General features: G+C 36.2%; 3 protein-coding genes across 3 annotated transcripts; 2 read left to right on the forward strand and 1 right to left on the reverse strand.

The window, feature by feature from the left end:
• The first annotated feature begins 114 nt into the window (after nucleotides 1-114).
• Nucleotides 115-4866, forward strand: LOC103842642 (sugar transporter ERD6-like 4). The gene is made up of 17 exons (XM_009119290.3): nucleotides 115-2061; nucleotides 2157-2219; nucleotides 2302-2391; nucleotides 2468-2527; nucleotides 2616-2681; nucleotides 2773-2838; nucleotides 2949-3024; nucleotides 3111-3175; nucleotides 3267-3359; nucleotides 3442-3522; nucleotides 3609-3693; nucleotides 3782-3828; nucleotides 3901-3963; nucleotides 4039-4098; nucleotides 4182-4247; nucleotides 4338-4397; nucleotides 4472-4866. The coding sequence occupies exons 1-17, from the start codon at nucleotides 1867-1869 to the stop codon at nucleotides 4697-4699; spliced, it is 1464 nt and encodes a 487-aa protein (XP_009117538.2). The 5' UTR covers nucleotides 115-1866; the 3' UTR covers nucleotides 4700-4866.
• Nucleotides 4867-4892: 26 nt separating this feature from the next.
• On the reverse strand, nucleotides 4893-7161 carry LOC103842643 (3-ketoacyl-CoA synthase 4). Its single transcript, XM_009119291.3, has one exon. It carries the CDS (start codon nucleotides 6627-6629, stop codon nucleotides 5094-5096), a length of 1536 nt encoding a protein of 511 aa, XP_009117539.1. The 5' UTR covers nucleotides 6630-7161; the 3' UTR covers nucleotides 4893-5093.
• Nucleotides 7162-8005: 844 nt separating this feature from the next.
• LOC103842644 (uncharacterized protein At1g01500) lies at nucleotides 8006-10381 on the forward strand. The gene is made up of 2 exons (XM_009119292.3): nucleotides 8006-9436; nucleotides 9934-10381. Exons 1-2 carry the CDS (start codon nucleotides 8741-8743, stop codon nucleotides 10147-10149), a joined length of 912 nt encoding a protein of 303 aa, XP_009117540.1. The 5' UTR covers nucleotides 8006-8740; the 3' UTR covers nucleotides 10150-10381.
• The last annotated feature ends 73 nt before the right edge of the window (nucleotides 10382-10454 follow it).

Genomic DNA, 10454 nt, shown 5'->3' on the forward strand with positions numbered 1-10454 from the left:
TGTTTTTGTTTAATTTTTTTCCGTAATTTTGATTTATTGGAAAAATGGTAAAGCAGTGTTCGGTTCGTAAAACGCACCCAAGGGCCCAAAACCTTAATATTCTAACCCAATCTCTAAATTAATAAGATGGTGATTCGTATTTTTCGACTGCTCATACCAATCCAATAACAATCCCCAAAATTGTATTCCCCATTTTTGTTGTTTCAGAATCTAAAATGTTTTTGACATTTTCTGGTAATTTTAATTTTATTGAAAACTAGTTATCAATTTTATTTTAGGGAAAATTTTATGTTTACCATTTTCATTAAAAATAAAGATAAAAATGGTTAGTGTAAACATGAAAAGTGATACTATGAATGTGCTAATTTGTGGTAATTTCCCAAAAAAAAAGTTTTCTAAACATAATTATCTATACTAACAAAATAGAAATCATGATTTTTTTTATGCGTGATATTTAAAAATGGATCATCATGTTTATCAAATTTTATATACTTTAATCATCATATCTTTTAATATCTTTATCCTTTATTTAAAATATAAATAAATATTTTTAAGAAAAATCTAAGAAAATCTGTCAGAATCATTTTAAATTTTATTTTCGAAAACTTATTAATTTAAATTTTAACTATCATAAAATATAACTAAAATTTCAAATTAAATTTTTTTTGTTTAATGAACGAAAATTAAATTTAATGAACGAAAATTAAAATCAGATAAAAGATTTTTAATTATACTTTAGTGATGATAAAAATTTAAATTAATTAATTTTCGGAAATAATTTTATAAAGATCTTAAAAAGATTTTTTTAGAAAGAAATATCCAATTTAATTTCAAATAAAATAAAATAAAATAACAAAAAATCTTATTCAACTTTGTGTATTTCAAGCAATTTTTCAAATACGATTTTACTACAAAATTGTTTTGCATGTACAATATATTATAGTTTCTTTAAAAAAAATATTTGTTGGTGTTTTTAACAATATCTTACAATATTTCTTCTCTATTATGTAGGTCCAATTTAATTTGACTTCCATATACATTTCAAACTTAGAAAAAATTAAAAATAATGTAAAATAATATTGTTACATAATAATATTCTCAAAATGAAATTTATTACAAAAAATTTATAGTAATAACAATATAAGCCACTTAAATATAGGCGTTTTAGAGTTATATAATACATATAAATCACATTAATTTAGTGATAAATTTTATTATATAAACTAAAATGTTTTAGTATAAAAAACATGTACGGATGCGCGAGTCAAGACCTAGACCTGGTGTCTCTTACCATTAGTTAGATAACTCAGCTTGTGATCGATATGTCAGACGACTCTTTGATAGTATGTATTAAAGAAAACTAAAGTATTAAGTATGAATTTTATGGTGCAAATATTATTTTATATATCGTAATTAGTCACTTTGTAAATGTCTAAAAGCAGATTATATATACTACTAGTTAACTAGTATGTAGAAGGAAGATAAATAATAGTATAAACTAGTGGTCGTATACGTAAACATGCATCAATGGTTCAATAAAACCCATGCAAAAAACCAACAATTCAATTCAATTATAACATAAAAGGATTGCATATGGATATATTAACTTTTTTTTTGACTAATCCTTTAAACTGAAATGTATTTAGTATTTTAATCAAGGAGACGTGTCTGTTAGGTGGAAAACTCTGAAACTGTCTACGTCTCTCCAGGCATTGGCTCCTGAAACCATGATGGTCATTTAACATAACATCAAAAGAGAAGACATCCTTCGAATCTCATCCGGCCTTCTTTCTTTTTCCCTTCATAAGATCATACGAAGCTTGTTTCTCTGTAGATCACGTACGATTTTGTAAAGATTCAGAAGAGATGAGTAACAGAGATGATACGGAAGAGGGAAGGAGTGATCTTCGACGTCCCTTCTTACACACGGGAAGCTGGTACCGGATGGGTTCCAGACAATCTAGCATGTTGGAATCGTCTCTTGCTATTCGAGACAGCTCCATCTCTGTCCTAGCTTGTGTCTTGATCGTTGCTCTTGGTCCTATTCAATTCGGTTTCACTGTAATACAAACCCAAAAAATTTCACATCTATCTCAATTTTACCAATGGAACTTAGACTGTGGAATGTTTTGATTTTTTTTGTTGTTGTTGTTTAGTGTGGCTATTCCTCTCCAACTCAAGCTGCTATTACTAAGGATCTTGGCTTAACTGTATCAGAGGTAATAAAAACCTCCCATCTTTATCTAACAACTGTCTGTTTTTTTAGTGTTATGACATTTAAGGTTCATTTTTTATGTTTAGTACTCTGTGTTTGGGTCTCTATCCAATGTGGGTGCTATGGTTGGCGCAATTGCAAGTGGTCAGATTGCAGAATACATGGGGAGAAAAGGGGTAAAAAGAGAGTTTTATATCTTAGCTCCTAAAGTAATATCTTCTTGCTTTTAATTAATGTATCTGTTTTTGACAGTCTCTGATGATTGCTGCCATTCCCAATATTATGGGCTGGCTTTCTATAGCTTTTGCAAAAGTAAGTGTGTGGTGGTGTTCAGTGGTTTCTATAATGTTTGACTTACCTCTCTAACTCTGGGACTCATATCCTTCTTGGTTTTGTTTAGGATACTTCTTTTCTTTACATGGGAAGACTGTTAGAAGGTTTTGGCGTTGGGATCATCTCTTATACGGTGAAAAAAAACTAGACTCAAGTAGCTCTTTGCTTTTAGCAATTTTTTGGAATAACTGAATAAACATATATATGTACACAATTATGGATAGGTGCCTGTATATATAGCCGAGATCGCTCCACAGAACATGAGAGGAGCATTAGGTTCAGTAAACCAGGTTTGGCATGTGTTTATACTAGATTCACTTTTCTTTTTGTTGCATTTTATGATCTGATTATTCTTTTTACACCTAACATTAAAACATTGGATGTTTTTGTGTGTTTATAGCTTTCTGTAACAGTTGGGATAATGTTGGCATACTTACTCGGTCTCTTTGTTCCATGGAGAATTCTTGCAGTTTTGGGTTAACTCTCATAACATTTTGAACTTGGCTTTACAGAAACCATACGGTCTAATCACACTTTCTTGATGGTCTTGTTTTGTCATTAGGAGTATTGCCATGTACATTATTGATACCGGGTCTTTTCTTCATTCCTGAATCTCCTCGGTGGCTGGTAAGTCTTTATAATTGGTTGTATTATTTCTTTATTAGTTATTCTCTTTTTTTTTTTTTGTGTTGTTGTTGTGTTTGTGTCATGTATGTAGGCAAAGATGGGTTTGACAGATGATTTTGAAACTTCCTTGCAAGTTCTTCGTGGTTTTGATACTGACATTAGCATCGAGGTTAATGAAATCAAGGTATTTGACTAAAGTGAAACATGACACCGCAGGTTTTGATTATGTTCATGATTGCTGAATGAGTTGTTTTACCAATATACAGAGATCTGTGGCCTCATCTGGCAAACGTTCTGCTATTCGGTTTGTGGACCTCAAGCGTAGGAGATACTATTTTCCATTGATGGTACAGTAGTTACTCTTACCTCTGGAAGCTAAACTGTTGAGAGAAGCTCACATGTTTTGTCTAATATTAATATATACGTGTTACAGGTTGGTATAGGACTGCTTGTACTTCAACAACTTGGAGGAATCAACGGTGTCTTGTTCTATTCGAGTACAATTTTTGCATCTGCAGGTAAGAGTCTCTAAATCTTTGTCTTTGACTTTTGGAATGTTCCATAGAGAGAATAAACATGCTTCTTTGTTCCATTTTTTTCACTTAGGGGTCTCATCGAGTAATGTGGCAACATTTGGAGTTGGTGCTGTTCAGGTAATGTAACTTTAATCAATATAGAAGACATTTGATTTGGTTTATAACCTTCATCTGTTCCTTCTAAACCAGGTACTGGCCACTGCAGTAGCTACATGGCTGGTTGATAAATCAGGTCGCAGACTTTTGCTCATGGTGAGGATTATTTGAGACTCATAAGATTTAATTATATATGCAAACAAAATATTAGTTGTTCCTCTTAAAATGCAGATCTCTTCTATAGGGATGACGATTAGCCTGGTGATTGTAGCAGTCGCGTTTTACCTTAAGGTACTCTCTAAACTTTTGAGATAAATTTTTTTATCTTAAATGTAGAGTTTCACTTCGATACCAAGTTTGTAATCTCTTTTTAGGAATTTGTATCACCTGATTCCAATATGTATAACATTCTAAGCATGGTCTCTGTAGTTGGAGTTGTGGTAAGTTTCTTGTATATATACATTCACACATTGTTATACCAAAATATAGCATTTGTGCTTAATCTTGCTTACTTTTCTTCTTCTTTACAGGCTATGGTTATTGCTTGCTCTCTAGGAATGGGACCAATCCCATGGCTGATTATGTCTGAGGTATCAGAATATTAAGCATGCTACTTGATGTTAAAATAAGAGCTAAATCTAATCTCTTATGTTTGCAATAACAGATTCTTCCAGTGAATATAAAAGGTTTGGCCGGAAGTATAGCAACTTTAGCCAACTGGTTCGTCTCTTGGTTAGTCACAATGACTGCAAATATGCTCTTAGCATGGAGCAGTGGAGGAACTTTTACCCTCTATGCTTTGGTCTGTGGATTCACTGTGGCCTTTGTGTGTCTTTGGGTTCCTGAGACCAAAGGCAAAACGCTTGAAGAGATTCAAGCATTGTTCAGATGATTCTATACAAGGAGAAGAAGACAAACAACATACATTTTTCACTTTTGTTTTTATCCATTACAGATCATTCTTTTGTCCTCTCTTTGTCTTTATTTCCTGCTTTGTTCAGCATGTTTTCCACCAGCTATTTTGCAAATTCCATGATAAAAAATTGAATTATTTTGATCCACAACTTTAGTTAAAATATCCATACTTCTATTTTATTTTATTTTCATTTATTATTTTGTGAATTTGTCATTTACACAACTAAGAACTGAACACATGATGCATGACCTCAACAAATGTAACTCAAAAAATATCACAAAAACTCCCAAAACATAATCAAAAACAACAAGAACAGAACAGAACACAACCATGGATACTGATGAGTTTCTCAAATTTCCTCAAACAAAGCCTAACAACTTAAGGTTACAGGATACTTATCAATACAATCTTCCCAAGGACTATCCTTAGACGGTTTCACATTCCTCAAAGCTTCCCAAACCGCACTGTTACACTTAAACCCACTCCCAAACGCAATCTGCCAAACCCGGTTGCCTCTCCTCATCCTTCCTTTAGCCTCAATGTAAGCCAGCTCATACCAAATGGAGCTAGAAGACGTGTTCCCAAACCTATGAAGAGTCATCCTCGAAGCCTCGACATGAACCGGCGAAAGCTGCAGATTCTTCTCCAACTCATCTATCACAGCTCTTCCACCAGCATGGATACAGAAATGCTCGAAAGCAAGTTTGAAATCCGGAATATACGGTTTAACCTTACCGTTAAAAAGCTTCTTCACAACAAGAGTCACGAAGAAGAGAATCTGCTCGCTTATCGGTAGAACAAGAGGACCCAACGTGGTGATATTAGTTTTGAGAGTCTCCCCAGCAATAGCCATCAGCTCTTTCGACAAGGACACACCGGTTCTCCCCGTGTCGTCCTGTTCTTGATACACGCAACGGAAAGCCTTGTCGTCTGCTCCACGGTGTGTCCTGACCACGTGCGAGAGCCTGTATTTGGACCTTCTCTTGTCCCTAGACTTGTTGGACAGCAGAACCGCGGAGCCGCCGACGCGAAACAAGCAGTTAGGAATCAACATTGCTTTCTTGTTACCGAAGTACCAGTTCTGAGTAATGTTCTCCGTGGAGACAACAACCGCGTAAGTGTTCCTATGCACTAACAACATATCTTTAGCGAGATCAACCGCTATAACCCCGGCGCTGCAGCCCATCCCGCCGAGGTTGTAGCTTCTGATGTTACCTCTAAGCTTATACTTATTCACGATCATCGCCGAGAGCGAAGGAGTAGGGTTAAAGAGACTACAGTTCACAACCAAGACCCCAATATCCTTCGCCTTCACGTTCGTGTTCGCGAACAGCTTATCCAACGCCCCGAACATGACCTGCTCAGCTTCTTCTCTAGCGGCGGCCATCGAGATCGTGGGCGGGACGTGGTGCATAGCCTCGGGGAGGTACGTGTCCTCCCCCAGACCAGACCGCTCGAGGATCTTGCGCTGGAACTCGAGGGAAGACTCGTCGAAGTCTCCGGTGAGTGTAGAGTGGTTCATGAAGCGAGAGACGGGAACCTTGAGGTGGTCAGGCGGGAGGTAACAGGAGAAGTCCACCAAGTAAATGGGCCTGGGCCGGGTCATGACGTAGACGGTTAGACCGAAGACGAGGACGGCGGAGCAGGCGATGATGCTGACGAGATTGTACTGGAGATGGATCCAGAGCTGGCGGAGATCTTCGGGGTCGGTCTGAGACACTTCGACGGAGATGACGACGGCGAGAGGGAGCAAGCAGAGAGCCAGGAGATTCGAGATGACGTAGTGGTAGCCTAGCTTCACGTACTTGAGATTCACGCTTTGGAGAAAGTCAGGTAGGATCCGGGTTTGTCGGATCTGTACTCCGACAGAACCGTCACCGTGTCGTGAATCTCCGGCACCGTCCATGGTTGAGAGATGAGATTTGTTGAACTGACAGAACAAAGAGAGTCTGGTTTTTTTTTGTACGGAGGTGTAACTGGAGAATGCTGTCTTTAAAATAATTCAAGAACGTAAAGGAGACAAGTTTGACGATGGCCCACCAAAAAAAAAATCACAGAGCTTTGGTTTTGAACAGGACAGAGATGTTTGAAGCAATGGAGAGGAAAGAAACAAAGGTGGTAGATCTAGTGGAGGGTACACGTTTTTTTTTGGAAAAAAAGGAATATTGACGAAGCATACAGCAGCAAAGCAAAACAGAGTGGAGAGAAGAGAACCAAGAGACGTGAGGCATGTGAGCTGTGTTTTTTTTTTTTTTTTGTTCCTTTTCTCTTTTTATTTATTTTTGTTACATTGGAATTATTAAAAAAAGATATTATTAGCATCTTGAGAATAGATTCTGTATGACTGTGTATCTGTAAAAATATGTTTTGATTTTTTTTCTTATTAGAAAATGTTTGATCGTGTCCCAAATTGGCCGCATATTCCTTTTCTTACGTGAACAAAACTAACTTTTTTTGGTTAAGTTGTAATTTGATAAAATTTGTTAAGATATCACTTTCTCTATTTGTACATCATAAACTGATTAATTTTCGTGATATATTAGAATGGAACAGAGAAGGGTAACTAGTATACTACTAATAGAAAAATACAAAAAACTAAAACTAAAAATAGTGTGAAAAAGTTACATTCCAAAATAAAGGGTTTAAAGGAAAGAGATCTCAAAATGTTGACTTTGTAACCATCTAAAAAGGCGAAAATCTTGTGGGAAGTGCTATCCGGATCTGATTGGAAGCTGAGATCTCCATTAAGCTTTTTCAAAACTTCTAAAATTGAGCGTATCTAAACTGTGTGCATTAGTGTTATTTATTTGCCTAAACAGTATTCAATGAGCCCGTTGGGCTCATTTACTTAAAAGCCCATTTGTGCTGCCAAAGGGCTGGTTTGTTATGTCTTATCCATATAAAAAATAAGATGTGCCAAAGCCGGTAATAGTAGTAGAGGCTGTGGTTAAGGAGGATCAAGAACACGTAGAAGCTGAATATGACAGCTTTTTTTTATTTTTCCTTTCTTTAATTTGGATAAGTGTATCATTTTTGTGCTGGGTTAAATCAAATGCACGTCGCTTTCTTTTGTATTAAACAACGAACATGTTTTTTGTTTTATAAAGAAACAACGAACAGTTTTAAACGATAAGATCGTTAGGTCAGAAAAGAACACATCATCTTTTTTTTTTTTTTTTTTTTTTTTTTGTTAAGTAGAACACATCATCTTCCACCTCACTAATTCTTCTAATCACTGTTTCTGATATTTTTGTTTCTCCCTTTCATCACCCTAAGACTTTTTCGTGACTTTACCGACGTTTTAAATAAAGTTGGTTAATTAGATAGATAACCACATGTTTTCCTCAAACAAATGACGTACATTAACTATATCTGCTCAACTTGGTCCATCGCAATCCTCGGACACGCGCTTTGTTCTCATTAGATCGAAAGATAAAGCTGTGATATCTTGGTGGTGGGTTCTACAAGTATAATCTTGGCCATAAACAATATTTCCCGTCAAAATCTTCCTTTAATATATGTGGTTGTTACTTTCTTCTTTGGTGAGTTTCTTTTTATTTTTCTCTTATATTATTATTATTCTTCTTTTCAGTCTCTTGGGATCTTCATAGTTTGAGAAGCTTCGAGTGTTGTTAAAGGTAGTTGCTTTGTTCTTGAAGAAACAGAGCATCTTGAAACTTTATTTCTTATCTAGGTCAATCTCCAAAGTTTGAGAGTCTTCTAAGCGTTTGCAAAAGTTTGAGTTCTTTGATTATCTTAGCGTTTGCGTTTCAATTTATAGCAGATACAAATATTGTTTGGTGTTGTTTGTTATTGCTTCTGTCTATGTGTTTCATGATGAGAATCTTCCATTCTAGGACATAAAAGATTCTCTTTTGTTTTTTTTAGTTTGAAGTATTCCTCGTTTCATGTCCTTAGGACAAGGCTTTCTGTTCCTCAAAACTAGGTCTCTCCTGTCTCTCGGAGTGAGAATAAAATCTAGGTTTTAAACACTAGTTGATCGTCTTCCTCTCGGTCATGGAGGAACCTTGTGAGGCACGTAACAATGGTGAAGCCTTTCAAAGACCTAAATATCGTAACTATAACCACCTCAGCTCCAGAATCTCCTCGCCCTGGTTGGATCTGAGAGTGTTCTACGTCAGGATAAGCAATTTCACGGTGGAAGATTCAACCCCTGAAGTCCTCACCATCAATCACATTCCTCTGGATCCAGATACGCTTTTGGAGATAAACGGGGTTAGGATGAGCATGTACTCAGAAGGGTGTACTTCAAAGCTTAGGAGGGATCGAGTTGATAAGAAATCCGAAGAAGCTACTTATGTAAGCACAGACAATATCAGGTTAAATGGTAGCGTGAAGTTTGAGGTTTATGACAAAAACGAGCTAGTCTTGTCTGGAACCCTTGAGATGTCTGATGGTAATGGGTTCACTGGGGAATTGAAGAATCAGTGGAACATGACTTGTGAAGCTGAGATCACTGCAGGGTCTGGTTTCTTAAAGGAGAAGAGCAAAAACGGTAAAGAGTTGTTGCCAACATTGCCAACTATAGAGGTCTATGTCACTGGTTGCTTCTCAGGAACGCCCATCATCTTAACCAAGACTCTACAGCTTGGTTCGAGAAAGAAGCACAGTAGAAGAATGGCATTGGATTCAATACCGGAGTATGAAACCGCAGAGCCTCAGAAAAACACTTCCTCTGAGCTCCATTTTCAGGTAACTTTCAAGATATATCATATACTTCAGGATACAATGCTTTTTCTCCTCATTGCCTCAGAGTTTTATTGAACATATATAGTTGCTGTTTCAAATGTTCAACCAGTTGATTACCATCTCTGATGAGGAAAATATGATTTATAACATGTTTTTGGACCTCCTTTCCCTATTGAATAAAAACCGTTTAAAGAATTGAAGTGGACCAGTCTCCTGCTGATGAAAGTGGACATGTCACATGTGGCTACACAGAGTTTACTATTGAAAAAGAAATATAACCAAATCCAAATGGTCTGTAAAATACCTTGAATCATTGTAGGCTAAAGAGTGTTTCCACTTCAACATTCACATATTACTGGTAGGAACTAGAGTCTTATACTAGTAAACATGCAATGTGAGTTATTACATAAATGCCAGTATGAGAAGTACCTAGCAAAGCGAAGCCTTCAAAGTGTATATGGTCGGTGTCCTTACGACAACCATTTCTTCCTCTTATGTAGGAAACAGAATACGCAAATTACAAAGAGGGATACGAAGGAGATATGTACTGGAAAAGTGACCAGTGCTTGGATGGAGAGATGTCATGGTTCAATGCAGGTGTTAGGGTTGGTGTTGGGATTGGACTTGGCGTCTGTGTTGGTCTTGGGATTGGTGTGGGTCTTCTCGCTCGTACTTATCAATCAACCACCAGAAACTTCAGGAAGAGGCTTCTCTAGTTTTATATATATTTGCATATTTCTTCCTTGAATTAAGTTTTGAAAGAGTCCTTTCTAAATGTTTGTATTTTAGGTGTGATGTGAATCAAACAATTTGGTATGGGATTGTTGTTATATGTTTTCATGTAAATAGGAGATTGGGAGTGTAGCTTTTGTATTCAGAATTTGCCTTATGAGAATATACGATAGGTGTATACAGATTCTAATTCACTTAATTATTTTGTGGCTTCAATGCCTTTGAATTAACTGGATCACTTTTACGTATAAGTCGAAGCAATCACTCTAGCATATGATTTTTTATTTTG

This window comes from Brassica rapa, chromosome A09, assembly GCF_000309985.2.
Source record: "Brassica rapa cultivar Chiifu-401-42 chromosome A09, CAAS_Brap_v3.01, whole genome shotgun sequence".
NCBI classification, from domain to species: Eukaryota; Viridiplantae; Streptophyta; class Magnoliopsida; order Brassicales; family Brassicaceae; genus Brassica; species Brassica rapa.